Here is a 27986-nt window from a genome sequence, read left to right as displayed (position 1 = left end):
CACTACTCGCAGTGTTGCCACCTCGTTGAACGCTCTGTCTATTTAAATATATCGTAAACATTTGACAATTCGTTTATATACGAATAAAGTCTTGTGCTGCTGACTCAACTAATATTTGTAACTTATTTATTAAATATTATGAAAGAATGTTACTAATAATTTAATATTTTATCATCTGTAGTCTTATTTTAAGCTATAATGAATTCAAAAAACAAATCCATAGAAAGAAATGGTATCGTCAAAGGTGGAGAATTATCACTGTGGACTAGAGCAATAACGCCTAACTCAGAATGGCCCGATAAAGTGAGTTTTTTTTAGGTTAGGTAACCAATTTTTTAAATACATTTTTTAGTAGTAGGATTTCCATGAATTTTTAAAACAATTCGCATTCTTCATACTAATCTTTTCGTTTTAACTCAATAACAGGAAGAATTTCTTGATGTGATATACTGGTCTCGGCAAGCACTTGGAGTTATACTAGGCATAGTATGGGGTATTTTACCTTTGAAAGGTTTCCTCGGTCTGGCCCTGTAAGTCCATAAACACTCGATTTTTCAAACCCGCAAACAAAGCTTCATTTCAGTTTTGTGATGATCAATGCAGGAGTACTCTACTTTTACTTCAGTAATTTTCAAAGTGTTGACGAAGAGGAGTTTGGGGGTCCATGGGAGTTGACTAAGGAGGGGTTTATAACGTCATTTGCGGGGTTTTTGGTATGTCCCTGTAAACAAGCCATGTATTAACATTTGATTTTTTATGAAAGTCTCATTGTTCAATGACTAATTTTGAATTCCTTTTCCAGGTTACATGGATTATTATTTATACAGGATTATACTATGAAGTGGAGGAACAATTATGATATTGAATTATTGGGAAGTTAAATGAATTGTCTGCCCTTCTCTGTGGTACTTTGTTATTATTTATGTATTATTATAGATAAGGAATGCAAGATCATTTGTTGCTGGGTAATTTTTCAAGCAGCAACTTTACATTTTATTCCTACTCACCGTTGTTTATAGTATACAGTACTATAAGAGTTATAGTGTTTTCTAAACATATGGCGTAAATTGGAGACAGCTTTCTTCTAACCTGAGTTCTGGTATATCTAAAAAATGCCATATTGTTGTTAAATGGTGAAAGGTTTTAATTAAATTAACCTAAGCATATTTTAAAAATAGTAGAAAACCAATTCAATTAAACTTTTCCTAATTTTGACCTAAAATGGATCTTCAAAATTTGCGCTATATGTTTAGCAAACCTTCTGTATATTATTTTCCTCTGCCTTATACAAATATTTAAGTTATTTCATGTTTTAGGTTAATAAACATTTTTCAGTAAGGAATAGTTTATTAATTTGTCTTATAAAGGAATATAGTTTTGAATCAAACTAACTAGAGTAAATGGAAGCATATGTTTTAAGGTTAAAAAAATATGGAAGGATCATCAGTAACATAAAAAAATATATAAGAATAATACATTATAAAAATCACATAAATACTGGACTAACATTATTTTTCCAAAACAGAAAAGAATGTTAACAATTGCAATGAATCTATTTAAACAGATGTCTTACGGGTAAAAAAAATATTATATACATAGAGATGTACCAATATGCAACTAGCAAAATAGATCCCTATTCTCAAAATAATTAATGAATTGAGGGAAGGAAAGACTTGAACTTGGAGAGAGAGAAGTACACAATATTTACTTGAGGTGCATTTGAGCAGGTATTCTTCAGATGAATGAATTCGTTCTTTTACTTATTTCCATTTTTTTTTAACGCTCTTTTACTGGCCTTTGCATCACAAATTACCCGATTAACTTAGAACGTTATTAATTAAAGTCCGGCATAGGACGCATTCAACAGATAATGAATCTTCTTGAAAGATGTTTTCGCGGAAACGTATATTGCACCGAAAATATTTCTGAAACCTGCAACACAGTGGCAGTCGCTGAAGTAAAGTTTGGCTTCAAGTTGATCTAAACCTACCAAAATTTGACCCTTAGTAGCCGAATAAATACTACATTAGATACAACTCGAAAATATAATCTCTACCTAACAACATGTGCATCTTCGGCTGACCTACAATTAAAATTGCTGTCCCTCGGATCGTGACCTGCGTTGGACGGTCCGTCCGACGGTTTATTGTTGACCATCGCCTGAGAAAACACACTTTAATAGCCCCAAGGACTGATAAAACGTTTTAGTTGTATCGCTATAAAACCTACACCCTATTTACACAGCTGAGTTAATTATTTTAGACAATAATGTTTCTTTCTATCTTTTTGGAAGCACTTTGGAAATGTTATTACTATCACGTGCTTTATACATACAATTCTACATCAGCATCAGTAAGTCATGCAAAGCAAACAAATCTCTAATGAAAAGAAATTACCTTGTAACGCGAGAGAAACTTGAACTCGCCACGATCAGGAAAATAACTGTGCAAAATACCTTAATAACGAAAAAAAAACAAAAAAGTTAAACTGAAAGACACAAAAATAGCATATTGTTTCAAAGCAGATATGCAAAAAGACTGATGCATGAAAAATTTGATTGATTTCCATTCATAAAATAAACTTATCACTTAGCACAGAGTGTTGAAAATTTAGTTGACCATCAAAAAGGCAAAATAAAGAACCTCAAAGGAAAAAGTTCCTTTGAGGAGACACGTTAAATTAATGACCTAAAACTCACCGGACGCCCTTTTTAATTTAATATCCTTGGACAACCGCCGATCTATCGAACTCGATTCTGAACTATCCAACGCTTCTGCCGAATCTGGGGTATTCCCGGTGGAATTATTCGGAGACGAGCCATCACTCAGCAGACTCAGATCTGTGCTTTTGGAGTCGGTATTGGTAACCATTGACCAAGGACGTTGCTTCTGTGATATCGCCGGCGAAGGCTTCAACTTCAGCTGTCTAAGCCCCTCCACTGAGTCTTCTGTGGAATCACATTAAACACTAACAATGTCAATTAAGAGTTTCTCACCTTTAAAACCTTCAATAGGGGACACAGTTTTCGATAAAGTACTTCCCGGGGAGTGATCGAAAGCTGATTCAGTCGCCAAACTACCGTCGCTGCTTTGCTGACTTGCCAAGCTGTCTCCTGAAAAACATGACGTATTAATTTGATAAAAAAAAACATCAAAAATTTTTACCGGTCAATCTCCGGCTTAAAGGTGAATCTCCTCCTCCAGCAATTTTCCTCATTGAAGTGGGCGAACCCTTTTCCAGATTGTCGCTGGAACGTGAACGAGGCGTGGGAGTCATCAGTCCTCTTAAAAGCGGCGAATTACGGCTCAATTTTGGAGTTTTACGATCGTCGCTCAGCACCGGAGACGCGAAGTCGTGATTCGGACTCCCGTCCAGCTGAAAGGAGTGACAGTCATCTGAAGTGGGAGTCGCTGAACCTGGACGGAAGAACGTGTCAAGGCCTTCGACTAAATCCTGTAAAAAAAACTGTGGGACTAAATATGGGAGACTCATATATCAGAATTATTTGAAAACCTGCGAAATTGAGTCTGAATGAGAGTCAGGGGGCTTTACTACTGATCTGGTGGGGGCTCTAGTCTTAGCTCTTCGAGGCCTCCCTAAAATGTAACATGTAAAATGTATTTAAAACATTTTTAGATTAAACCTTTATTTAGGAAAATTCCCTTTACAAGGTGCTGCAAATGATGACTAGTATTAGGCAACTCTGTCACGGAATCTTCTTCTTCGCCATTCCTAACCGAAGGTAACAGACTGGGAATATCATCGGCTGATAGACCTTCAACACTGTCCACAACCGACTTAGGTCGCAGTTTCCTGTTATGGACGCTTCTACGTTTTATTGACAGATGAGGAGTCGCCTAACACAGACCAAAATTACCTCACAAATTGCGTCTTAAATGTCAAATAACCAGGAAATCAAAATACTACTTGTCGTTACTTACAAGATTTAAATACTCCAGCATCTGCATGAAATGTATAATTGAATATTACTACTTATTTCAATGACAATTACTGAGGCAAATTCAGTTGGGACTTACCATTGGGGAATGATCACTAATATGACTAGTACTATCTGTAATCGATATATCACTGGCCCCATGTCTAGAGCTGTCGGTGCTACTCAGTCTCGATCGTCTCGGGGGCGAGTCTATCCTTATGGCACTCTCATCTCCCACCAAGATCTTGTAGCTTTGCATCAGCGTCTCGTACACTTCGTCCGTCACCTGTTCGCTTAGCTGTGATGCCATCATCAAGTTTACCTCTCTGTAAATCATAGCAAAATGAAACTTGAAAAATAGTTTGTCAGCAAATTTAACTGAAATACTGGATGTTATCGTAATCACTTCAACGTTCGCATGAAAAGACACATTTCTGGTGGTAATGGCTCCTGTCAGAAACAAATTTCTCGATTCAAAATTAATTTTTTAAGGTTGAACCCTGTTTACTTAAAGACACATTAGCACCTTTTGATCCTGTTAAAAAACAACTTGTTGACCGCATCTCGTAAATACAAAATTAAACTACCATTATTGTTGAGCACACTTCGGATTTCATCAGCCACTGAGGTGCCACCTTAGTAAATGGAGCAAAGATGAAAAGGAATAAATGATAATTTAATTTTAAAAAATAAAATAAACAATTTTTGATAATAACTTTTTTATTTGCCTCATTAAGTCCTGTAAATTCCTGACGATGAACAACTTTCAAAACTGGAATAAACCACCAATTTAAATGTTGTGGACGAAACATAGATGGAGCTATCTCAAACTACAGATTTCTACGACTTAAACGTCAGGTTCCAACCCAAAATCCAACATGGCGAAATAGCGATCAAAACACACAGTAATTGTGAGGTTACGTTTCAGCAAAACATTTAATTTCAACTTAAAGCTCTAAAAAGGAAGTCCTGTACTTCAAAACTATGGAAAACACAAACAGTGACATGGATTGCACCCCCATAACGCCGAATATCAAACGGAACTCTCCAAATATCCTCGTAACAGGCACTCCTGGCGTAGGTAAGTCCACATTGTGCAAAAAGTTAGCTGAAACTACCGGAATGCAGTGGCTGGAAATCTCGAAAATCGCTAAAGACAATAATTGTCTGGAGGAGTTCGATGAGGTGGATAATAGTCATTTCTAAAACCTCTTCTTAATTTATTTAAATTTTAAGGTATACAAATGTCCAGTGTTAGATGAAGACAAACTGCTAGATGGGCTTGAGGAGGTTATGTGTCAAGGGGGCAATATAGTGGACTATCACAGCTGCGAGTTTTTTCCAGGTAATGTCCCTATTATCATTTTATCCTTGTTCAGCCAAAGTTTAAATTATAGAAAGATGGTTTGATGCGGTTTTTGTGATAAAAGCTGATAACACTACATTATATGATAGACTAAAAGCCAGGGGATATGAGGGCAAGAAACTTGAAGACAATATTGACTGTGAAATATTTCAAGTAAATACCAATCAACTTTAGCATCTATATGTTTCATAACTTTTTGTTTTTAGGTAATATTGGAAGAAGCAAACAACTCATATAAAAAACACATAGTACATGAGCTTTTAAGCATTACTGAGTCACAATTGCAAGACAACATTAACAGAATATGTTTATGGTTGCAGAACTGGTTTCAAAATAATAATACCTAAATTAGTATTATTAAAGTTATATCCATTTTTATTTTTGAGCTTACCTTAACCTATTCATCACATCCATCCCTGCTTGATGTTTTACACAGCTTGTTACAAAGTCCATGGGAATTTGCTTGTTTTTCTTACACTCCTTCTTAATTTCCTGCACAGTATGTTCATCCCTCAATACATATGGACACTGTTCTTTGCAAGTCTTCAACATTTTTTCTACCATTACCTAAAAGTCATGTAAGTATTTCCTCTGTAGGAGTTTAAAAAATATTTACCTGTATACTATCACAAACGCAGTTAAAAATATCACCAGAGACTTGCTGCAGCTTTTCTTCTACTGGATGTTTGTCATTCCGGTGCTGAGCCACTTCTTGTAGACGCACAAGTAGCTGTTTGCAATTTTCCGCGTCTCGAATAACGTCATTGGCGTGGTTTATATCATTATGCGGAGCAATGGAATCGGTGCCCAGGGACTTTATTGCTTCCTCAGTTTGAGTAACAAGTCTGCAGTAGAAATGTGGGCAATATTGGTAAAAAAAATTATTGCTCTTACCTTTCGAGAGCTTGCTGCTTGGATGTCAACAAAAAACCAGGTTGCAAAGACACGATTTTGGTGCTGTGCTGCTTGGAAGACACATTCCTATTGAGCAAGTCCTGGATTTTTCTCATTAACATATCAGTCCGTTCTGCTGAGGCCTTCATACAAGGAGTCACGTCGAATATAGGAAATGGAATGTACTGCAACGTTCTAAAAGTGGTTATGTTAGGCTTTTGTAACTATCCAGATACAGATATATTTACTGGTTACTCTCCAAAGCATAGGCCAAATCATTATAACCTTGTAGAGTTATATTATTTCTATCCAAAATAATAGTCTTGAGTTTGCCATTGATTTGCAGCGCTTTCGCCAGTAGTCTAGCACCAGAATCCCCAATGAGGTTTCCACTTATATCTGCAAATACCTGATTAAACTAGCTTTTGCATAACGCAAACTAACAAAACCTAATAATTCCAAGGACTTATTATCCCCTAATGCATTCAAAAGATTAAATAAATCTCCCCTGAGCCTACAATCTGGAATGATGAGGCTCTGCAATATACACTCGTCATCTTGTATGACTTGTACAACCGAGTCCATAATAAGGGACATATGCTTTTTCATGCTACGCCCCATATTTAGGTGTTTCAAAGATTTGTTTTTGCTTATAGCTAAAACTACGTTACACAAATCGGAATCCATATCTACAAATAAAAACATAAAGTATCAAGACTCATACAAATTTTTTGACCTACTGTTATCAGAAATATCAAGACTAGAAATGCACCTAACACCGTGCACGCAGGATTCTAACACATGAGCACCATGACTACCCAGTCCATTATTACTTATATCCAAACTCATTTCTTTGGTAAATTCGTTGCAAGCGAGGCCCAACAGTAAGTTCCTAAATAAGGCACAGATCTAATGAGAATTCAAATTTAAAATAACGGCGAAGGCCTTACTTGAGCGCCTCCTGAGGCAGCTTGCAATGAGAAATATTCAAATACTTAAGGTTAAGAGTACTGCTAAAAAACTGCTTGAAGGAAATTGGAGCCTCTTTGCTTTTCTTGCTACTAAAAGGGTTCCTAGACACGTTTAGATGCACCAGATTTGTGGTACAACCTTTCACTAACGCACTAAAAAGCTGCAAAAAGAATCTTAATATTTTAACATCGCATATTATGCTGTAACTTACATTTTCTAAAATAACATCAGTTGAGGAAATATCAATATGTTGAAGAGCATTCGACTGAGAAAAACAGCTTTGTAAATGCTAAAAAACGAGAACATTTCGAGGATTTTTCAGTAAGAATTTGGATTAATTTGGACATACATTAATATCATCCTTAAGACTATTACCACTCAGATTGAGGTAGGTCAATGTGTTAAAGTTCGTTGTGTTGGCACAAAGAGCGCTTGCTATGTGGTTTATACCCTTCGAACTCAAACTGCAATGGGACACGTTTATGTGCACTAATCCCTTGTTTAGTTTACTTATGCATTGACTTAAATAGGATGCACCTAAAATTTTATTTTAGAACTTAATTTTAACACCAAAGTTAAAACCTACCTTTATCTTCTATAGGATTGAAGCTCAAATCTATGGTATGTAAAGCTGAAACTGTATTGACCTTAAGGGCGCTCAGCAATTTATTAACAAAATCAGCCTTAAGACCCAAATTATCAAGGTAAAGCTCCTCCAAATTGAGAGACTTTCGTAACACATGAAGGATTTTATCAAAGTTATCATGGGATAATTTCACTTGGTTAGCGCGCAGCTTGGTGAACCAAGTGTTATACCTCATAGCGTTGATTATAGGAATCAAATCCCTGCAAATTCATAAAAATTTCTAAACAATTTTTATTTGTTAAGCGAAACTTACTTCTGATCCAAATACTCAAAATCCTTTAGATTTAACTCTCGGGTATTTAAGGAAAAATAAATATTATCTATGTCCCATGCCACTTCCTCCCTATAGGTCATACCGTGGTAATCGCAATAGCAAGCGTACTGAGTCGAAAACCCTCCACAAGGGCCGACCTCTCTTTGGCTACTCGCGATCGCTTCCAAATCCCGCAATTGCTGCAGTCTTGTACTGGGTATCACTTCAATCTTATGAAACAATTTTGCAATATCTTTTAAAATTAAAAAAATCCCTAATCTACCTTCTTAATAATGTGCTGCAATGGCACAGTAGGAAAAATGTTTCTAATAGCATTGTTAAGGGCGGCTATCATGTTATCCACCTCTGTACTGCATGAAGAATCCTCTCCGGTTAGGAAAGAATAAACCTTGTCATTTATCGTCAAACTTAGGTGGTTGCCCCTTTTGCTCTCCAACGCTTGTATTTCCAGATAATGGAAATGACAATCAATCTGTAGAAAAACAAGGAAAAGATATTATAGAGATTAGTTTAATATTTCTGTAGTATCTTTAGTTTGTCTTTGTTTTTGCCCGTAATATCTTTACTTGAAGATTTAAAAGAAAAAAATGTTTTCAAAATACCTTTGTTGGCACTTTGGCTGTGAGCAATAATATTCTGCATGGTGAGAAAACCTAGAATTAAAATCTCTGGTTACCAAAACAAACAATTTTAAGGATAAGGTAGTGAGTTAAGAGGGGGCAAATGCATTAATATAACAAAAATAGTTTATAAATTTATTTACAAAACTTAAGCTAACACTATTCCAAGTTATAAAGATTCTATGCCTCATACAATTTGCAAATATCTTCATACTGCACTTTGTCCACTTTTCGTCCCATTAACACACCCTTGGCAATTTCTACATTAACACAAAAGTTCCTTTCATCCAAACTGAGCAATTTGGCAACCTCCCCACAATAAGCTCCATTCACTATTTTCACACATTTTCCAATAGCTGGAATGACTGTTTCTAGGTGCTTTTGGTCAAGCTTCAATTTCTTCCCAGTTTCTAATAATTTCACAACAGCCCCATAATTGTCAATCACCTCCCTAACAATGCCTTTCTGTTTGTAGAACTCGTCCCCTAGTGATTTTGTGACTACTTTAACTACAATACCCTCAGTCAGCCAATAGTCTTTGCGATTCTTGACCTCCTTTTTGATTTCTTCTTCAGCCATGATTTCATCCAAAGCAGTCTTTCTCTGATTTTCAGTTTTAACCTCAATTTTAATTTTCTTGGACTCCTTAGTGGTAGTGTCAATTGGATTTGCAGGCCTTTTAAATACTTTGTCTAAACTTACAGGGGTGACAAGTTTCTTATCAAGCTTTATATTGAGATCTAGTTTAACAATTTCATCCTCATGCTCCCGGACAAATTCAGTATAGACAGGTTCAGGAATAGGACCTGCTGTTTCAATACCATGTTTAATTTGTCTTTCTACAAATTCCATGATACGCTCCTCATCATTTTTGTCCATCTTTTCCTTTTTTTTCTTTCTCTGCTCTCTTTGCACAGTTTCAGGACTTCTGTCAATGTAAGTTATGTACCAGCCTTTTTCAGTCTCATCCACTACAGCTTGTCCTGTTGCCCCTAACCATCGAACAAATCCAGTCAGTGTAACCCAGCGTGTACCATTCATATGCACATGATCTCTATCAGCAATATACTCTTGATAAACTCTATTTGCATTCACTCGTTTACTGCAAAACTGCCTCCTGAGAATCCCAACAAAACCCTTGGCAAAATCAAAAGAGAAGTCATCAATATATTTCTTGGGGCTATCCGCAAATAGGAGCAGCTGCCTTTGATGGGATTCACTCATGGTATGGCATTTGAAGCCATTTTCATCCCTGCACTGTTTCTGGCACATTTGGCAGTACCACCTCAACTTTTGTAAGCCTTTTGCCTTCATTTTGTTGGCAAGGTACTTGGGTGTACCTACTTCAGCCCTAGGCATTTTGATTCGATTTTTGTGGTCACCTAACTTCTTGAAAAATACACTATTACGCAACACGAATTCTTTATTTACGTACTTGGAATATACAAGAAATAATGAGAATTATAGTAATCGTACTTGTTAGCAAAACTAGAAAAGAAATGAAAATATAAAAAATGGAGAATATAGTAATTGACATTGACAAATGTCAGTGTAGTATAATGAAGTTTCACGAACACAATGAATATTCACGTGACCAGAAAACACATTTAGAACTAGACGGTCACGTGCTGCTTTCCTGTGCCTTTAGTATTATGAATTTAGCGATAGCGTTGTAAACATACCGTAAATGAAACGTTCGGCAGAGGGCGCAGCACAGTTGGCGGAAAATTTAAAACGGGAACCGATATTGATTTTTATCGAAAAGGTGAACAATAAACAGGAAATGGAAGCGTCTACATAAACAAAACACAGGAAAAAAGGCCTGTAAACACTCACCAACACCCTATTCTCGGTTTTATCCCCTTTAGTTTCCAAACGAACCACATTTTTGAAGAGGATTTTCACCTTGTTGCCCACAGAGGATTTAATGCTCTCTAAAATAATAAAGTCAACTTAAAAATGACGTCAATAGTAATTATTGCACAAAACTTTATACATTTTATGCAATAATTAGTATTCACTACGACAACCTTGAAACAGTTTTTTTGCCTAGGAAAACAGCAGTAAAATAAAAAAAATTAATTGGAAAATGCACTTTTGCAAGGACAACACATAATGTATATAGAATTCAGTAAAAATAAGACTTTACTAATTGTTCATGATGGTGCACTGGCACTGAAATGTAGCAGTCCATTTGTATTCAAGACAAATTCAATTTAAAACAATAATTTAAATTCAAGCCAGTGTCACTGGGTCAGCTTTAATGGTTGAAAACGCAGCTCTCTGAAATTGGTGATTAAAAAAGAAGGAGGCACCCAAGAAGTGATTCAGAGATTTAATTTGATATTGTGTGTGATGAGTAATCGAAATAAGGGCAATTTGTATCATACTTTAGGTTTATATTGGCACTATTGTAATGTAGTTTCAGTAAATAACATTATTCATAAAGTATTACAATGCTATGATTTAATTGTTTTCTATCTGGAAAAGTAGGATAGTAGGTTTGCAAAAAGGGGTTAATTTTTGACAGGTCACTAGGGGATATTATATGGGTTTTTTGGGGCTCCTTTGAGCTTATTATCATTAGCTCAGTTCCTTATGTATTTGATAACAACCGATAGAGCAGAAAGTATATATTTTAACTAAAAATCTCTAAAAAGTCCCAGACACTCCCCTCTCAAATGTACGTCACAAACCATGTAAACAGTGGTTTCTTAAGCCCAATTTTAAATGAAAACTCACACTTACCGTTTAGGTCCTTGGTGAGTTGGGATCGTGTAGACATATTTTACAAAATAACCACACAATTACAACCTAAAACTTTTTAAAACTGTACATATTTCGGTTTTCTGTGTAGCTCTTCAATTGAAAAACTATTCCAGTTTTCTGGACAAATGTCAAAACAAAACGTCAATTTTCGAATGAAAATGGTTGAAAAAGCAGAGCGGGCCATGTTTGCTATGTTGCCAAGTCAGAAATCCATTTGTTGAGCACTTAACAATAGTGATATCCTTTTTTTGGTGTATGGGAAAAAAGAGAAAAGACTAGACACCTAAGAAACCTAATGAGACATTTGGCATGTTGTTTTTTTTTGTGTCAGATTGACAGTTATGGAGGTGGTTAGTTGTTGATGTATATGTAAATTGGCAGAGAAAAAAGTTTTTAGCTCAAAAAAAATTGTAAGCAAATAAAGTAAGTAAATGAGTTCTTGTTTATTTTAATAATTCCATAATTCTCTATCTAAGAATCATATACAGAAATATGTTTTTTCTAACCCTAGAAGTAAATTAAACAACTGGAAGTGGTTTTGGTTGAGGGGTGATATCTTTTTTGTGTGGGTTCAACAGAAATTCCTTTGAAATTTATTCTTATGTCTTCGTTGCATTACTATGAAATATCTGAACGTTTAAGGAAACACCTAAAATGCTGACTACATCTCTTTTATTTAGAGCATATTGCCTGCAAAATGATGTGTAACAACTGTTGTCCTACTAGTTTGGCCTACATTGTTATAGTGGTTAATAATCTTTTCTATTCTTTCACTTACTAATCCATTAAGCAAGCAGATTATGCATTATCATTATTATTAAATCAGGGTTTTGGCAGGAAGTAAAAAAACATTATTAAAAGTTCAAGTACAAATTTCTTAGTATGTACATTTATCCTGTTTGTGTTTACTTTTGGTTCATATCCAATGACAAAACAGGTGAGCAAACAAAATTGGTAATGATCCTTGGAAAGGGATTTGGTCTTTCAAATATAGAGATAAGTACCTTTTTAAATAAGGAACAAAGGAACACATTTGAAAACAAATTTATAATTTTAAATTTGTGAGGGCCACATATAAGGCTGATCACTAAGAAAATTACTAAAAGGCAGTTATTTCTGGAATCAGAAGACTGATAAATAAAAATTAAATCAAAGGTTGGCACTAACAAATGTATAAATTCCAATCACACCTTTGATATTTCAACATTTACTTGATGTTTTTTTTTAATCAGTACCCTTTATTTCATTAACAAGGTTTTAACATTTTATATGGATTACCAGATATCTAGTAAAAATAAAACAATAGTTGTTAATGGTAATTTTTTTCTATCTCAAATACTATTTGTATACTTCCATGATTAACAGTTTCAAGAACTTTTAACATTACTTCAAAAACATGTTTTTATTTACCTGCTTAAAGCAATAAGGACAGATAGTAGGAACAAAATATTATCTAATGTTTCTCAAGCTTTAACCATTTCTTCTTATCTCAATTTCAGATGTTGCACTATTCCTCATTGAATAATTGATGTTATGCCAAAACCTAAGAATTCAACTAACTTATTATTATTACGGCATGTCCCTGAGAAGTTTTCCTAACCAGTCACTTAATTATTCAATGGGATGAATAAGGAGGATCTTTTAAAAAGGTAAAATCCCTCAACTGAGGAACTAATAATAGTCCATAAGTTTTATTTCACATCAGATCTGCTGAAGAGCGAGAGAAGATATTCAGACGTTATGAACAGGGACGAGAATGTGCTGAAATTGACCCTTGGGAGGATCCTGGTTTTGAAGTTTATCATGCCACTGATAGGTACAGATACAAATATTTCCCCCAATTTTCTACCCTCACATTTTGTGGCTTAGATATGGATTCATTCATGACAAGCGTTTACCATCCAAAGTGGATCCGCAAGAGGCCAAAAAGCTGCAGATTGAGGTAGAACGGCAGAAAAAATGGCTGAAAATGTTAAGAAATTGGGAATCTCCACAGTCTAAAGTAAAGTTTTTTTAATAATATTAAACCATAATCATTAATAGAAAAAATATTTCTAAAGGAAAAACTTCACTCTCGTGTATATAAAGGCATTCCAAATTCGTTGCGCAGCGAAGCATGGTGTAAACTGCTGCAGGTGGAAAGGGTGAAGAATGCTAATAAGGGCAAATACCAAGAAATGATGAGATTGGCGCGGAAATATTCCACTGATGCTCGGCAAATAGATTCTGATGTTAATAGACAATTTAGGTACCCCAATTTCTACTTTTTGAAAGCACCTCTAACTCTAAAACCCATCAGGGAACATTTGCACTATAGAGAACGGTACAGCATTAAACAGCAGATGCTATTCAATGTTTTAACGGCCTACGCCATGTATAATTCTGAAGTAGGGTACTGTCAAGGTATGTCTGGATTGGCAGGAGTGCTGTTAATGTACATGGATGAGGAGGACGCGTTTTGGGCTGTACATATTCTGCTTACTGACCCTAAATATGCCATGCATGGTTTGTATAAGGAGGGTAAGTGAGGATTGTTCATTGACAAGGATTATATAGTAATTAATACAACTTTTGTATTCATTTTGAATGACTTCCTTTAGGTTTCCCTAAATTAACCAGATTTCTCGCCCACCACGACAGAATATTAACGAAACTCTTGCCGAAAGTGAAAAAACACTTTGATAAACATGGCCTGGATACCATCTTGTACTCGGTCAAGTGGTTTTTCGTGTGTTTCATCGAGCGGGTTCCCTTCAGCCTCTGCCTGAGGATTTGGGACATATACCTTTTTGAAGGGGAACGAGTAGTCACAGCAATGGCCTACACAATACTCAAAATGCATAAGCGTAGTCTGTTAAAATTCGGCGATATGGATTCGATTGTGCATTTCATTCAGGTTGGTTCAGGAAGAGAAAAATCGATGATAAAACATAGAATTTCTTTGGGAATTTAGGTGCGTCTGTATAAAGATTTCCTCTACGATGATGATACAGTTATCCGAGAGTTGGAGCATTCACTGGAGACGTTACGAAAACATAGACTGGATCATCCAGGTCCTCCGACTAATGACGAGATTGCCCAGAGGCCTTTTGGCGAGTTTCTGGAGCCCTGTTTCGAGGAAATTGTGGGGATTCGCAAAGAGATGTTTAGTGATAATGAAAAGGTAAGAATGTGAAGAATTTTTTGAGACGCTGGATGGTTTTTTTGAACTTTAAGCGGACTCAAGAGATAGTGACGTTGGCGAGCGACATGGCGCGAGAGTCTGCCGAAAAGGATAGCCACCTGTCCGTTGGGGATTCGGTCGGTTACACAGGTACGGATCCGGATAATAGTTCGACAATCGGCAGTAGAACCACTTTAGCCAGTAAGAGTAGTTTTGCCGCCGATAGTGTCGCTAGTAGCGTCGAAATTGAGTGCACTAGGCTATGAGTTTTTGTCAAAAAACTCAAACTACATAGAACAATTAACTTGAACAAATGTCGATTTTTTTTAGTCCTGTTTATCGATAATGGCTGTAGTTGTACATAGCAATCGTAGGGAGAGTTTAGCTGTAGTCCATAATAGTAAAAGTTATGTTCCAGGGGAGGCACCCAGGGAGAGTTAAATCTACAGTTAAACTGTCCGACAACTTTTAGAAGATAAAAAGACATGTAGTCGCAAAGAAAAGTCAATAGTTTAGGTATAGCAGCTTGTTAAATGTTTGGAGTTCCTAATAGACGGGGTGTCCCAAATGGCATTCACTAGCTACGACTATTTATTGCGAAACGCTAAGAATTACAAATTGTAAAAACTTTGTAATTCTTATCGTTTCGAAGCTAGCAACAGTGCCACATGGCATTGGAACACCCAGTGTAATTTTGTTTTTAGCAACAGCTCAAAGACTGAGTGTTGCGTTTAAGATGCGTTTTAGGTAGGCGTTTTGGCAATTGCATCATATCCTAGTAGCATTTCTTGCCCATGCAACTCGCTTGTTTTAATGCATTTATTTGTGCGTTCCCCTTTCGTTTCAAAAAGACTATTATATGTGGAAATATTTAGTTAGGTAAAGCCTTCCTTCGTGAGATGATTTGAAAACATTGCTGTAAATTATCTTAATGGTTTTGTATATAACAAGTTTTCTTATTATTACTAGGCTTAAACTACTCACAGTAATAATGTAAAAATATTTTTTTTTTTACTTTTTCTTATAATGTATTTTTGCAATATATTTTTTTATAAACTCTACTACATTTATCGTGTGGTTTTGGTCATTTTAACCGTCACTAACAAAGCTCTTAACCATCCTCATTCCAAAGAAACCTAGTGTGTTTCACTCACAAACGATCCGGTGTTGGCCAAAGGGCGTTTAAATACTTATTTACATGATTAGCACCTTCACAAATCTCACAGCACTTACGTATATCCTTGCGAACATAACTAGGAATGCATTATTATTTTTGGAAAAATTGCAGTCTTGCCCGAAGTAAGCGTTTGAAGAGTGTCCCTAGGTAGGTCCTACGCATGTTTAGATTAGCAGGTCACTGGGCTAAGATACACTTAAGTGCTGAAATTGTACTAAGGCCGGGTTTTCATCCTTCAGTTATCTTAACCTAAGTGGGTGTTTGTGTACCTCAGTGTGCTATCGCTAAAATAACCGGTAAGAGGCTTGTTATTTTATTTATTTACTTTTCCCTTGGTTACTTACTTTTTATTGTTTTATTATTACTGCAAGAAGAGAATTACCAGGAATTATCAGAAACGGTCTTCTGGAATTCTCTGCAAGATTGCAGAATTCTGTGTCCACCTGCAGAGAGTGAGTTTGGTAGGTCTTGGCACAACAGCTATGTAGCATGCTCACGCAGCGTTTATGATTGTTAGCAGTAAAAGTCTTAGTGCAGAATTTGCAACTGTTCTTGTAGGATCCAAGTTCTCCTTCGACCCTTCAATGGACGACGCCAGTTCGCTTCTAGACTGCGAGCACAATGGTTCAAGACGCTCATTAGCGGACACTAGTGTGACGTCCACAGCAGATTTGTCAGTTTTTTCGACGATAACGCGGTCTCAAGCCCATGAAAATTCGTTGGACACCCATAGTAATATGAGCGATAACTCAGTGGGAGGAGCTAGCTCCATCGGATCAGGTAAAACGGTCCACGTCGTTTGTGCAATTTAAAAGTTGCGTTTCTTCCAAGGTATGCCCAAACAATGCTTCACCAGCGCGCAGTCCACCCCAAGGGCGACACCCCACAACCCCAGCCCAGACGTGCTACGCATCTACGTACCTTACTCCCCTCTGGACACCCCCATAGCCAGTCCCCATAACGGAGACGTTCAGAAAATGCATCCCTGCTCCTTTCCTGAAATGAACAAGATCCGAATTAGGATCGACAATGACGAATTGCCTACGCCTTTAGTGGAGCATGGCCATATCAAGCATTTCCGGTTAGAGAGCCCCGAAACGGTCGACTTGAAGTAGATCATCGGCTCAAAGATATCATTCCAAATAATAAATTTTGTGATGTGTGTGTCGTAGCTTATGCCTACTTTTTTAAGTGCATATTTGTAAAAATCCTGTCAATATTGGTCTTCTTTCTATAATACTCTTCAGTTCGTCTATGATTCCTTGAAAGTGTTCTTAAAGAACGATTTCAATGGTGCATTTCTTTGGTAGCCAGTCAAGTCTCGAGAGTGCCTTTATAACGCGGATGGCAGTTTTAGATTGCAACTTATTGGCTACTTTTGTGTAGAAAATGATAGTCCCTTTATGTCTTGTGGTAGTGTGCCATACCTTTCCCCTATCTACGATTATTTATTGATATTTATCACTCACCATTTTTTATTTTTTTTTACATAGTTTGGCCTCAATTGCAGCCTTAAGATTAATTATCCGTGTTTATTTCCACGCTTTTATCCGTCGTTTTCTTTCCGTTTCCTTTGCGATAATAAAGGTTTTTCCATATGTATAGTGTGATATCTGCAATAATAAATGTCTTGTAATTTATTGAAATTTGCTCTTGGATATGTTCACAGTGGTGAATTGAATTGTTATATCGTTTCATTCCTAGAATGATGTCTAAATTTTGTAATAAAAGTTAATTTATAGAAATACGCATATTTTTAACATTATTCTATTCTTATTAGGTTAATGCGGTTATGTTCCTAGCCATTCTATAAGTCGGACACTATTCTGCACACAGACCAAAGCAAGTTCAAGGTTTGCACACCATTGGTACTACCCAAACGAAGCGCAGCTCTGGCGAATCTAGACTTGGAAGTTCTTGAAATCAATGGTCTTCTAGTCTCAGTAATAAATTTTGGGGCTGGACGAAGGGAACGACTGCTATTCCCATTCAAAAACATGTTTACTTGGGCTCATCCATGCCTTGAGAACTAGGTTTTGAGGTCATTTACGATCCGTAACGTGCTGACACAAGCAGTACCTCAATAGTTATGTTGCATTTATTGCAGCACCACCGTAATCTAAACAATTAATCGTTATACAGGGTATTTTCTAACATTTACTTACCAAATTTGATGAATACCCGAGTGGTACCCAACCTGAAGCGTTTCTTCGAGAAATTCTAGGATATTAAATTGAAATGTATTGGTATGATTGTACGCCTTACGTATTATCTCAAGCCCGAATCAGTCAAATTGGTGCATTTCAAATTAAATCACCCTATATACTCGCCATAAGGAATATTTATGATTTGGATAAACACCTTGTTATAGGCGGTGAAGTATCACTTAAAATTGCAATGTCTTAGTTTTCTTTAGCATTTTTTCCCTCTATTCTAATACAATGATGTTGTCGTGCCCCAGAGTCTATTTTCATCTTTTCGCATTGTTCATCCCCGCATGTTATGCCAATCTCTGGGACGTGACCAAACTAATTCAAGAAGCTAAAGCTGTGTCAAGCCAATATGTCTCTTACGTACTTCCAGCGAATAATGAAGCATATTTTACCAATTTTACCGCAAGTGCTCCTGTAGGTATGTATTGAAAGTAGACTTAACGTGTTAATATATTGATTGCAACGTTTAGAAATTAATAAAAAATACGAGTTAAGCTCTAACTAAGCAAACTCTCTAAGGGTCAAATAAAGATTAGGTTGCTTAGAAACTTGGTTTCCATGGAAACTAAGTTGCTGTCAGAATTAACAGCACATTAATAATTTGGCCCCAACCCGAATATGTTGTTTATTTTAAGATTTTGGGACTTTCGACTTTATAATTGCCGGAGGAGGAACAGCAGCGGGAGTGTTGGCTTACAGATTAATTCAAGCAGGATTTAGCGTTCTGGTAGTGGAGGCTGGGGGCGAAGCCTCAGATACGTCTGTTATATTAGGCTTCTCTTCCTATTTGGAAGGTAGCGACGCAAACTGGGGGTTTTATACCACACCACAAGTGAATGGTTGTTTAAGTAAGCACGAGTCAAATTGAATACTGCTCTTAGAGCATTTCAAAAAAATGGTCCCTGCATTTCACATAAGTAAACCGGATTTTGAAATTGCTTCAAGTATAAATTTTTTAACAAAATTGGGAAGACCGTCAACGATGTAAACTTAGTCAATGTTGTGTTAAATGACGATCGAGTGTAAGCGGTTCGCCACACAAATTTATCAAAGGCGTGGCGCTCTTCCATATTGACCAGGTTTATTTCGGAGGTTTTGTAGATTCTGAAGGCGAATCGAATCGATCCAAATGCGCAGTTGCATAATTTGTGGTACAAAGAGCAATGGAAAATTCGAATTCACCATAAAGTCGACATTACATTTAAAGTTTTTCCCATCAAATTGTCAAGATTAATTTTGGTTTAATGGTTCAATTTATTAAACAAGTGCAATTTCTTATTATTTGTTATGCAGATTTACTTTAGAGTATAGAACTAACCCTATAGCTCGAGCAGAATAAAACAACGTAAACCTTTGCCGAACGCCTGCGCAGGTACCTAAAAATTATCATCTTGCTCTAGCCCGAAACCGAGAATCCAAGATACTCCAAGTGTTCCCATTTTATGTAGTCGTAAAGATAACAAGGATATCCGCTTAATTACTGATTCTTAGCCTCCGCTAATCGCCAGTGCTCCTACCCAAGCGGAAAAGCTCTCGGCGGGACCACTGGCATCAGTGATGGGGTGTACGCAAGGGGAAGCCCACAGGATTACGATAACTGGGCAGCCATGGGCAACACTGGCTGGGCATACAAAGACGTATTGCCTTATTTCAAAAAGTCAGAAAACGCGGACTTTATCCTCAACAAAGACGCAGATTGTCATGGCCGGAATGGCCCCCAAGGCATCAGCTTTGGACCAGACACTCCAGGCCTGGTACTGCTTACTAATTTAAGCATAATATAGTACCATCAGAAAATTTTTTAGACCACGCAGCTGTTAGAGGGTTTCAAAGAAATTGGACTTAGAGAGGTGGATTATAACGGTGAAAGTCAACTTGGCTGTAGCAGAATTCAATTATATTTGTCAAATAACATCCGTTCGGGTTCAAATTACTGCTTCTTCAGACCGATTAGAGACTCCCCAAACTTGAATATATCTCTCAATTCTCTGGTCACCAAAGTGGTTATGGAGAATAAAAGGGCTGTAGGGATAGAATTTGTCAAGGACGGACAGTATTATACGGCCAACGCCTCAAATGAGGTCATCCTATCAGCGGGAGCCATCGGCTCTCCTCAAATCTTAATGCTTTCGGGCATAGGACCTGCAGCTCAACTAAAGAAATTCGGAATTGAAGTAATCGCAGATCTTCCAGTGGGGCAACATTTCAGGGACCACGCTTATCTAGTCGGGGTTTCATTTCCGTACGTGTGAGCAAGTGGAAAATGATCCGTTATTAACCGACTCGTCTCTCCCAGGACTAAAGAAACGTACTACAACGTCAGTTTAGATCAGGCAGTGGACTTGTGGATGCACGGTCAAGGGCCGTTGATTCGGGACCTGGAAGGCGTTATTTCTTTCCACGATTTGGATAACGACGCGCAGCCCGATATCGACATTGTCAGCTACATCGTGGCTTCAAGGGACCCTTCAGGAAATTTCTTCATTAAGTACTCTGATAATTTGCCATAGCGTCGACGAATTTCTACCATCAAATTCTGCAGCGCTGTGGAAGTACTCATCCAAATCCTGCAGCCTCACTTTGAAGGAGAAGTAACTCTGGCCTCCGGAGACCCGCGAGATTACCCCCTGATCAACCCCAATCTCCTTGCTAATGATGTCGACGTCGAACTCATATACCAAGGGCTCCAGATCATACTGGCGCTGAACGACACGGAGGCCTATCGGAACATCAGCAGCGGGTTCATGGTGGCGGCACATGCGGCTTGCGATGAGACGAGCGAGAGGATGACCAAGGATTGGTGGTTCTGCGTGATACGAGCTTTCACGGGCCCAGTAAGTCCAATTAAGACGACAATTCCCCCCCACGATAGTGACGAGAAGGCGAACTAATACGGTGATTTCAGTGTTGGCATTCTACCGGCACAACGAGAATGGGGACGTGCACCAATGACTCGGTGGTAGATCCCGATTTGAAAGTTCACGGAATCGATCGTCTTCGAGTGGTGGACGCGGGGGTGATGCCCACCCTCAATTCTGGACACACCAATGCACCTGTGGTGATGATCGCAGAAAAAATTTCTGACGTCATCATTAGAGATTATTCCTAATTGCATGGTGTAGTGAACGTAGTGCACTTTTGTTTTTTTCTTTGGCTCAGGTTTTTCTACTCCACAGAGGTGACTTAGTTCGTTGCTTAAGCGAACTGCCGAAACAGTGCGTTGTCTTTGTATGATTGGCCTTAATGAGCCTTTCCTAACTGTTTATCACTAAATATATATTTCGCTTGAAAGCCGAATAGGTGTCCTTTGTTGGCATTCCTAACTACTATATCTATTAGTACTTGGAAATAACACGGTTTATCAGCTAAAGGTGCAAAATTAGGAGAATATTTGCGTGCTTATTGTCGATGGCAGCTTATTAGCTTAAGCGAACTTAGAAGCTCGTTAACCAAACTGCAATGACCTTGAAAATATTGTAGTTTTTCCTGTTCAATTTTCCTTTTTCTTCATATCATCAAGGCGGATCTTTACAGTTTAGCCGAGTTGACTCAGCAAGTACAGGATGTCATACAGAGCAGCGCAAGCCTCCGATTCCCCGAAAACATCGATGAGCATTTCGCCAATTTGGACCCAGAAATACAAGGTAAATGCTGCATGCCTGAGCACTCACATAAGAATATTTCGAGCGGCCGAGATTACCAGATTATGGAACTTTCACCTTTATAACCGTGGGGGGGGGCTACAGGAGGTGGCGTCCTGGCAAACCACTTGACCGAGCGCGAGTCCTTACACGTGATAGTCCTCGAAGTCGGTCCCGCAGATCCGGACACTGCTGCGATCTTAGGCATTTACGACCACCTGATAAACAACAGTAGGAACTGGAGGTTTAACACCATGTCCCAAAACAACTCCTGCCCGAGTAAGCACTAAAGCGTAACGTCAAGGGGACACTGCTCAAATACCCAGCTTTAGTTTTAAATAAAATCTGCCGGTTCTCAAGGGGAAAGGCCTTGAGGGACAGGAGCGAACTAAATGCCGCCATATACGTAAAGGGAAACCGCAGGGAGTATGACCGATGGACTCTGATGGTGGGGAGCAAAAGCTGGTCCTACGATGCACTCTTGCCGTACTTCCCAAAGTTCGAAAACTCCTGCGCTTTACATCCCAAAAGGAGGAAAGAAGTAGTACCAGGGATTAATGGGCCGCAACGCGTCAACCCGGCCCCACCGGTGCCTGGATTGGTAAAATTGCAATTCTGCCATTGCCGGAAGTCTCACTCTAACAGTACTCCAGATCAATGATGTAATCGAGGGTTTCGAAAATCTGAGTTACAAAGTAGTGGACTATAACGGAAGGAGCCACAAGGGCTGCGGAATGGTGCAATCCTACTCAAACTACAATACTCGAGCGGGTTCAAACTAGTCGTTCTTCAGACCGGCCCTAAAACGGCCCAATTTGTCTTTAAGTTTGAAATCGTTCGTCACGAAGGTAATCTTGAAAGGTAAAACTGCAGTCGGTGTAGAATTCGTCGAAGAAAAAAGAAAAAACGTTCTTTGCTAAGGCCTCGAGAGAAGTGATTATGTCTGCATGGTCTGTGAGCTCGCCTTAGTTGCTCATCTTCTCGGAAATTGGGTCTGCCGATGAACTAAAGAAGCCAGGAATAGAGGTGGTAGCAGATCTCCCAGTTGGGAAGCATTTAAGTGAGCACATAATTCTTACTAGCGTAATGACCCTCATACGTATTTCTTGTTGATCTAGAAGGAATTTCTCCAGCAAAATTTTTGACTTCTTAAACCACCATTGCGTTCTACAATGTGACTCTGGACTCAGCCACGGACTTATGGTCAAAGAGATAAGGCCAATATGGGACGCGTTATCGTTTTCAAGGACTTCAACAGAGATAAGCTCGCGGACTTATTCTTCGATTTCCCATTGAACTTCAATCCATCTAGCAAGTTCATCGTCAAGTAAGACAACTGCAATCGTCGATCATTGCGCATTATAAATTGCTAATTGTTTCAACCTCTATTGCGCCCTATATTCGAGTGATGCAGCCCCATTCCGAAGAAGATAAGACTGAAATCGAGCGACCCCAGAAACTTTCCTTTGATAAACCTCAACTTGTTGGCAGATGAAAGAGATTTCAAACAAATGTGTGAGGCACTGAAGGTCTTTTTGAGTCTGAGCGGCACTTCGTCAATAAAACGCATTAGTTCTAATCGCGGATTTATCATTGTTGAGTTTCCCAAGTCGCACTAGTGCAGCTTCTGTTGCCACAAATTTTCCAAGTAATGGTGATTCTGCCTTTTTAGATATTATCCAAAGTGTGTAAGTATATGCCGGCATACAAGAACTATATGGAACTTGAACTTAACCTTTTGGTTCTGATTCAAGGGTTCCATCCAGTTGGAACTACATGAATGGGGAAAATAGGAGATTCTATGAATACTGATTTGAAGGTCCAGGGACTTAAGAGCATCTCCGAAGTCAACAAAAACACCTGCTAATGATGATATAAGGTAGTTTTGATTAGTATAGTCAATGTGTTCACTTCGCTAAATGACGATGCTCTTTTCAATTTGGGGATAATTTTAGAGTTTTCTCAAGAACTAAACTGGTCCTGTACTTATAGATTTTATTACTATTGCATACATCTTTACTTATTCTTTAAGAGAGAACAGCAATGCCAAAACAGTACTATTATCCACGAACATGCAGCCATAAACTAACCTTCGACTTACAACGACTTAATTTGTCATTACATATATATTAATTTGACATGAACTAACTTAAAGATCCTCATAAATTTGCAAACTTACGTCACTAATGGCCAAATCGTAATAATGAACTTTCGACTGTAAGACCAAGATGGTTCCAATACGAACCAAGATTCTGGCACATATTAAGGCCCTCTCTTTCAACGATTCTGCGAAAAGTAGTCTGCACTTAAAGCTGACAGCATACTAATAGTTTGGCCATAACTGTTGCATGCTGGGTGACCGTCAAAACACAGGTCAATGTCGATAAAATGTGGAATGAATTGGGCGCAACCAGCCGGCAACGCAAAGCACGAAAACCGTAATTAAATCTAAGACAAAAACCTTGCAGACACTTAAAAACTCCCGATACATCAGATAATATAAATTAACTATTTTCTTCCGCGCCTGCCCTTCGGGCCTGTAACTTTTCTAGGAGATTGCTTCGGCGTTGGTTCAGGCTCCTTCACCACCTTAATAATTACAATTTGTCATATAAGTTTGGAATTTTCAGCGTTTTACGCAGACGCAGGTCAAAACCGAATCTAATTCATTGCTTAATTTCTTCAATTATTTGCGTTATTTCGTGACTATTACCTCCTGCTCCGTCTCTTCTTCCTCTTCGTCAATAGTCGTTTCAATTTCAACGTCTGCATTTGCGGGCTCCTTTTCTGGATCGTCGGCGAGAAGAGTGTCTTCATCCTCACCCGCCTCATTGGGGTCATACATTTCTTGATCTACTTCCCCTTCGGTAGCTTCTTCTACTAATGCAAAAAAATAAATGGAATAAAATCTCGGAAACGTTTACTTTTTAATCGATGAAATGTTCGGAACTTTCTATAGCGATTATAAAACGAAATTTCGAAATCGCCTCAAACAGCACGAATTAATTTCGCAAGGTTCAGGAAGGTCTATGGATTAAGCACTCTAAAGACCTGCTGTTACTTGCAATAAAACAAATAATAATTAAATCAAATCCAAAATCAAACGAAAAAATTACTGTCCAAATTCAATAATAACTAACCTGTAACCCCATTTTCCTCTGTTGTTTCCTTCGTAGCAGGGTCCTCGTTCTTCTTTTTCTCGGCCGCTTCCTTCTCCGCCTTTTTGCGCTTCTCCTCCCGATCAAAGCGCTCTTTAATGTGTTCGATAAAGCGATAGTAATGCTTCTTGGTCATCAAATGCGCATCTGCATCCTCCTTTTCCGGGAAACTCCTATGGCACAAGCTACACCTCCACCCAGCAAACTGTTCCAAAGCAGATGGGGCGATTGCTCTTTTAGCCTTATAAGCGGGCAGCCGGTCTACCATGTTGAGCAGACTGCCCTCCAAGTCCAAGATGGGGTCTTCACCCTCCATGTGCAGACTCTCCTCCAAGGCTTCATCCATGTCTACATCGTCAACGCTTTCCACGATTTCATCCCCGTGTTTGCCGTCTTCTCTTTTTTCTGTGCTCTCGCTGCTACGCCTTAAATGTTCTGGAGTCAAACAGTGTTCGACCCATTCGATTCTCGAAGGATACTCCTTATCACAAATCCTGCAATTGGGATGTAGGTAGCGCTTCAAACGCTGATGTCCCTCAGTACGCCGATGACTGATGATCTTGCCCATGAATTTCAAGTCACACATGGCGCAGTGACTTAGCTGGGGATCACGCCTCTGTCCGAACTTTCTTAGCCGATTTTGACGATTAAACTCGATCAACTTGCGCTCTTCTTGCAATCGTAAGTTTTCCCGTAGAATGTTTACGCAAATATGAATGCTTTCTTCCAAAGCCTTGAGCATTTCACGATGGGCGCGTCCCCGCACGTGCTTACTCATCGATTCTCCGTCCCACATTTGTTTGGTGCAAACGAAACAGTGGAGATACTTGCGAGGAACTCCACCAAATTTCCCATCCTTATTGGCACCTTCTTTCTTGCCCTCACCACCTAATTAGTGTAAATTTTAATTATGAGTCATTTCAATTGGCATTGAAAACAGACCTTCTGCCTCATCTCCGCTCTCTTTGCCTTCGACCTGATTTTTCTCATCTTTCCAGTCCCTTTTGGTCTCCTTCTTTTCATCATCACCAGCTTCGTCAGTAGCTTCAATCTAATTATATATAAGGGATAATCAAAATCTAATGCATTTTCACTAGATACGTTTCAAATTGAAATTTAATTATACAGTTAGCAATGACCTAAAACAATTTTCTGCACAGAGAATTTACGATGCTTTTCTTATATTCTCAGAAATTTTCTCTCTTTAGATACTCTTTTTAAATATCAAATAATCTTATGCAAACCCTCTTACCTTTACTTTCTTCTCATCCTTCTTCTTGAGGTCCGGTTTCTTGGTATCTCTCTTGGGAGATTTCCTGCTTCTAAAGTTGTTGCCACCAAAGTTTGAACGGTTCTGTTTATAAGACTCATGTAGAAACTTTGACCAAAGAGCATGTTAAACAAGATATTGGTATCAGCAATGCATAGAAAAATCTTCAAAAGCAAGTCCGGATAGGAATAAGCTTTAAATACATATTTAAGGTAAAATTCTTTAGGCTCTGAGAACTAGACTTAATTGTTTTGCAATGAAATTTGAATGCTGAAATTTCCTTTATTTCGGCCCCATAAAGGAATGATTGTAATTAGTGAAGATTGTCATAATGTGCGGAAAAATACTAAATAAAGATGCAGGCGGCAGTGTAACCAAATTCCTTCTCAGAGTTGAAAAAATGCACATTTTTGGAAACCTGATGAAAAAGTTTTATAATTGTTTATTGTGATCCTAAACATGTCTTGAATTGTACAGATGCCAGAAATAGAAAAGGAACATTCAAGTTTGTAAACTGACCCAAAAAAATGTCCATTTAAGGCACAAGAGAGGGGATTATCAAGCCCAAAATTATTATGAAGAATGATGGTTTAATAGCATGGGGACAATGTTTAAAGTTATAAAAAATATATATTTAACACATTGGGCCAAGTTTAACCCAATGACCACGAGTTTTGCAGTCCTTTGTAGCTCAATTGACAGAGTGATAGCCTAGAAAGCTAGTAGTCACTGGTTTAAATTCAGTTAAATGTAGTTCAATAATTTTAAACATTGTCAGCTCTGCCATTAATCCATTCCCAGATCATATGATAATTCCTACATTAAAATAATTCTTTGGAATTATCATGAATGTCGCCTTTGGTAAAAATAATTTATTGTTATATAGCGAGGTAAAAGGTGCCCCTTCCAGAACCACAGTTCACTGGATAAATGGTACCAAGAAGAAAAACTACTAAAAGGTTGTACTCAATGGAAATTGGGTAGAATATGAGAATAAAATACCATACCTTGTTGTAGGGCTCATGACGGCGAAAGGCACGGCCTCGATTGGCGCCGCCAGAGTTAAAATGACCGTAATCACGGTTGCCTGAAAAGGCCGGAGAAGTGTTTAAGGACAACAGAGAAGGCGGCTGCTGTTGCTGAGGTTGGAGCAAACTAGATAGGGCCAGAGCTAGTTGCGGATTTGACGTTAATTGAGAAAGAATTCCCGCTTGATTGGTATTGGAGGCGCCCTGCCACGGGTTAAGGCTTCCGCCGCCGCTTTGGAACGGCTGTTGCGAAAAAGATGGGAGGCCGCGATTGCCTTGAAGTCTTCGATTCATTATCGGACGCTAAATTCGGGAAGAAAAAATTATCCATTACGGGGGTCGATGGCATGAGGGCGTCATGGCCGCCGAATGGACGCCACCAGCGCGGAGCGGAAGCGGACATATTTCACATCGGAATATTGCTCTTTGGAGTTGAGATCATTGTTAAGTTTTGTACTTACCGAGGACGGATGTTAATATCGAAGAAAAACTATTATAAAAGGACACAAATTCGTTTGGTATTAACAAGTATTTCTTTATAAGTTTCAACAGTAGTAACTAGACCAAGTTCAACCACCGGCAACGACACGAAACAAACGGGAAATGGACGACTTGACGTATACGTGTCAAGAGCATCCAACATGCGCAGAGAGCAGAGGTTTGACAAATATTAACAGCATCACTAGACTGTTTATTCAATATAAAAATCACATCTCAAGTCCTAAAACTCCCATTTACATTACAGCAATTGCTTTTAAACCTAGGGAAGTGTTAAAATGAGCTATATTTAATAAATTAGGTTTTGTAGTCGTTAATAAATAAAGATCGCAATCTGCATCTAGCACTCTAAAGCACACC

General features: G+C 38.2%; 8 protein-coding genes across 13 annotated transcripts; 5 read left to right on the top strand and 3 right to left on the bottom strand.

The window, feature by feature from the left end:
* The first annotated feature begins 73 nt into the window (after positions 1–73).
* LOC136344621 (GEL complex subunit OPTI) lies at positions 74–1342 on the top strand. The gene is made up of 4 exons (XM_066292261.1): positions 74–303; positions 427–530; positions 584–713; positions 803–1342. The coding sequence occupies exons 1-4, from the start codon at positions 199–201 to the stop codon at positions 857–859; spliced, it is 396 nt and encodes a 131-aa protein (XP_066148358.1). The 5' UTR covers positions 74–198; the 3' UTR covers positions 860–1342.
* On the bottom strand, positions 802–11633 carry LRR (Leucine-rich repeat). 2 transcript variants are annotated; one of them, XM_066292248.1, is made up of 24 exons: positions 11458–11633; positions 10546–10643; positions 8692–8742; positions 8352–8561; positions 8069–8298; positions 7756–8015; positions 7519–7706; positions 7381–7458; positions 7148–7329; positions 6938–7089; positions 6647–6886; positions 6446–6596; positions 6198–6392; positions 5920–6148; positions 5695–5870; positions 4038–4263; positions 3942–3962; positions 3644–3857; positions 3514–3596; positions 3165–3453; positions 2996–3112; positions 2699–2947; positions 2397–2455; positions 802–2160 (listed from the first exon to the last, which is right to left on the bottom strand). In XM_066292248.1, the coding sequence occupies exons 1-24, from the start codon at positions 11492–11494 to the stop codon at positions 2053–2055; spliced, it is 3843 nt and encodes a 1280-aa protein (XP_066148345.1). In that variant the 5' UTR covers positions 11495–11633; the 3' UTR covers positions 802–2052. The 2 variants fall into 2 exon arrangements, with proteins under 2 accessions (XP_066148345.1, XP_066148346.1); XM_066292249.1 differs by lacking the exon at positions 3942–3962 and having other exon boundaries at positions 11458–11630.
* On the top strand, positions 4809–5681 carry Ak6 (adenylate kinase isoenzyme 6). Its single transcript, XM_066292260.1, has 4 exons — positions 4809–5122; positions 5174–5282; positions 5335–5456; positions 5510–5681. The coding sequence occupies exons 1-4, from the start codon at positions 4922–4924 to the stop codon at positions 5648–5650; spliced, it is 573 nt and encodes a 190-aa protein (XP_066148357.1). The 5' UTR covers positions 4809–4921; the 3' UTR covers positions 5651–5681.
* On the bottom strand, positions 8831–10262 carry kin17 (kin17 DNA and RNA binding protein). The gene has a single exon (XM_066292259.1). The coding sequence runs from the start codon at positions 10066–10068 to the stop codon at positions 8890–8892; it is 1179 nt and encodes a 392-aa protein (XP_066148356.1). The 5' UTR covers positions 10069–10262; the 3' UTR covers positions 8831–8889.
* A 157-nt stretch (positions 11634–11790) lies between the features above and the next one.
* Positions 11791–17563, top strand: LOC136344617 (USP6 N-terminal-like protein). Of its 2 annotated transcripts, none has more exons than XM_066292253.1 (11): positions 11791–11901; positions 12978–13127; positions 13184–13294; positions 13348–13480; positions 13539–13726; positions 13778–13998; positions 14079–14374; positions 14432–14641; positions 14695–14791; positions 16377–16598; positions 16650–17563. In XM_066292253.1, exons 2-11 carry the CDS (start codon positions 13102–13104, stop codon positions 16931–16933), a joined length of 1788 nt encoding a protein of 595 aa, XP_066148350.1. In that variant the 5' UTR covers positions 11791–11901; positions 12978–13101; the 3' UTR covers positions 16934–17563. The 2 variants fall into 2 exon arrangements, with proteins under 2 accessions (XP_066148350.1, XP_066148351.1); XM_066292254.1 differs by lacking the exon at positions 11791–11901 and adding an exon at positions 11964–12415.
* Positions 17564–17669: 106 nt separating this feature from the next.
* Positions 17670–24679, top strand: LOC136344616 (L-sorbose 1-dehydrogenase-like). Of its 3 annotated transcripts, none has more exons than XM_066292251.1 (9): positions 17670–18449; positions 18667–18879; positions 19523–19785; positions 19837–20273; positions 20328–20519; positions 20574–20865; positions 20937–21675; positions 21735–22213; positions 24669–24679. In XM_066292251.1, the coding sequence occupies exons 1-7, from the start codon at positions 18260–18262 to the stop codon at positions 21138–21140; spliced, it is 1791 nt and encodes a 596-aa protein (XP_066148348.1). In that variant the 5' UTR covers positions 17670–18259; the 3' UTR covers positions 21141–21675; positions 21735–22213; positions 24669–24679. The 3 variants fall into 3 exon arrangements, with proteins under 3 accessions (XP_066148348.1, XP_066148349.1, XP_066148347.1); XM_066292252.1 differs by having other exon boundaries at positions 20937–21951; positions 22005–22213; XM_066292250.1 differs by having other exon boundaries at positions 20937–22213.
* Positions 21491–22454, top strand: LOC136344528 (glucose dehydrogenase [FAD, quinone]-like). The gene is made up of 5 exons (XM_066292070.1): positions 21491–21507; positions 21566–21675; positions 21778–21951; positions 21999–22273; positions 22326–22454. The coding sequence occupies exons 1-5, from the start codon at positions 21491–21493 to the stop codon at positions 22452–22454; spliced, it is 705 nt and encodes a 234-aa protein (XP_066148167.1).
* Positions 23651–27865, bottom strand: LOC136344618 (zinc finger protein on ecdysone puffs-like). 2 transcript variants are annotated; one of them, XM_066292255.1, is made up of 7 exons: positions 27590–27865; positions 27108–27431; positions 26083–26184; positions 25773–25881; positions 24813–25718; positions 24386–24552; positions 23651–24261 (listed from the first exon to the last, which is right to left on the bottom strand). In XM_066292255.1, the coding sequence occupies exons 2-7, from the start codon at positions 27420–27422 to the stop codon at positions 24181–24183; spliced, it is 1680 nt and encodes a 559-aa protein (XP_066148352.1). In that variant the 5' UTR covers positions 27423–27431; positions 27590–27865; the 3' UTR covers positions 23651–24180. The 2 variants fall into 2 exon arrangements, with proteins under 2 accessions (XP_066148352.1, XP_066148355.1); XM_066292258.1 differs by having other exon boundaries at positions 24386–24549; positions 27590–27862.
* Positions 27866–27986: the final 121 nt, after the last annotated feature.

This window comes from Euwallacea fornicatus, chromosome 17 (assembly GCF_040115645.1).
Source record: "Euwallacea fornicatus isolate EFF26 chromosome 17, ASM4011564v1, whole genome shotgun sequence".
Lineage (NCBI taxonomy): Eukaryota > Metazoa > Arthropoda > Insecta > Coleoptera > Curculionidae > Euwallacea > Euwallacea fornicatus.
Note: the sequence above shows the minus strand (reverse complement) of the source record. Positions and strands in the feature narration are given on the sequence as shown.

What these genes read in the sequence shown, in the direction of transcription:
- LOC136344621 (XM_066292261.1), top strand. Translation starts at nt 199, where the DNA reads ATGAATTCAAAAAACAAATCCATAGAAAGAAATGGTATCGTCAAAGGT. An exon ending in GGTTTCCTCGGTCTGGCCCT is followed by an intron (nt 531 to 583) that starts GTAAGTCCATAA and finishes GCTTCATTTCAG; the next exon opens with TTTTGTGATGATCAATGCAG. An exon ending in CGTCATTTGCGGGGTTTTTG is followed by an intron (nt 714 to 802) that starts GTATGTCCCTGT and finishes TTCCTTTTCCAG; the next exon opens with GTTACATGGATTATTATTTA.
- Ak6 (XM_066292260.1), top strand. Translation starts at nt 4,922, where the DNA reads ATGGAAAACACAAACAGTGACATGGATTGCACCCCCATAACGCCGAAT. An exon ending in GTCTGGAGGAGTTCGATGAG is followed by an intron (nt 5,123 to 5,173) that starts GTGGATAATAGT and finishes TTAAATTTTAAG; the next exon opens with GTATACAAATGTCCAGTGTT. An exon ending in CAGCTGCGAGTTTTTTCCAG is followed by an intron (nt 5,283 to 5,334) that starts GTAATGTCCCTA and finishes TTTAAATTATAG; the next exon opens with AAAGATGGTTTGATGCGGTT.
- kin17 (XM_066292259.1), bottom strand. Translation starts at nt 10,068, where the DNA reads ATGCCTAGGGCTGAAGTAGGTACACCCAAGTACCTTGCCAACAAAATG.
- LRR (XM_066292248.1), bottom strand. Translation starts at nt 11,494, where the DNA reads ATGTCTACACGATCCCAACTCACCAAGGACCTAAACG. An exon ending in ACTCACCAAGGACCTAAACG is followed by an intron (nt 10,644 to 11,457) that starts GTAAGTGTGAGT and finishes TTATTATTTTAG; the next exon opens with AGAGCATTAAATCCTCTGTG. An exon ending in TGCAGCACATTATTAAGAAG is followed by an intron (nt 8,299 to 8,351) that starts GTAGATTAGGGA and finishes TTGTTTCATAAG; the next exon opens with ATTGAAGTGATACCCAGTAC.
- LOC136344617 (XM_066292253.1), top strand. Translation starts at nt 13,102, where the DNA reads ATGAATAAGGAGGATCTTTTAAAAAG. An exon ending in GTTTATCATGCCACTGATAG is followed by an intron (nt 13,295 to 13,347) that starts GTACAGATACAA and finishes TTTGTGGCTTAG; the next exon opens with ATATGGATTCATTCATGACA. An exon ending in AGCTAGCTCCATCGGATCAG is followed by an intron (nt 16,599 to 16,649) that starts GTAAAACGGTCC and finishes GTTTCTTCCAAG; the next exon opens with GTATGCCCAAACAATGCTTC.
- LOC136344616 (XM_066292251.1), top strand. Translation starts at nt 18,260, where the DNA reads ATGATGTTGTCGTGCCCCAGAGTCTATTTTCATCTTTTCGCATTGTTC. An exon ending in TACCGCAAGTGCTCCTGTAG is followed by an intron (nt 18,450 to 18,666) that starts GTATGTATTGAA and finishes GTTTATTTTAAG; the next exon opens with ATTTTGGGACTTTCGACTTT. An exon ending in CTAGTCGGGGTTTCATTTCC is followed by an intron (nt 20,274 to 20,327) that starts GTACGTGTGAGC and finishes CGTCTCTCCCAG; the next exon opens with GACTAAAGAAACGTACTACA.
- LOC136344528 (XM_066292070.1), top strand. An exon ending in TTTGGACCCAGAAATACAAG is followed by an intron (nt 21,676 to 21,777) that starts GTAAATGCTGCA and finishes GGGGGGCTACAG; the next exon opens with GAGGTGGCGTCCTGGCAAAC. An exon ending in CCAAAACAACTCCTGCCCGA is followed by an intron (nt 21,952 to 21,998) that starts GTAAGCACTAAA and finishes TCAAATACCCAG; the next exon opens with CTTTAGTTTTAAATAAAATC.
- LOC136344618 (XM_066292255.1), bottom strand. Translation starts at nt 27,422, where the DNA reads ATGAATCGAAGACTTCAAGGCAATCGCGGCCTCCCATCTTTTTCGCAA. An exon ending in GAGCGGAGATGAGGCAGAAG is followed by an intron (nt 25,719 to 25,772) that starts GTCTGTTTTCAA and finishes TACACTAATTAG; the next exon opens with GTGGTGAGGGCAAGAAAGAA. An exon ending in AAGAAGAGACGGAGCAGGAG is followed by an intron (nt 24,262 to 24,385) that starts GTAATAGTCACG and finishes GTAATTATTAAG; the next exon opens with GTGGTGAAGGAGCCTGAACC.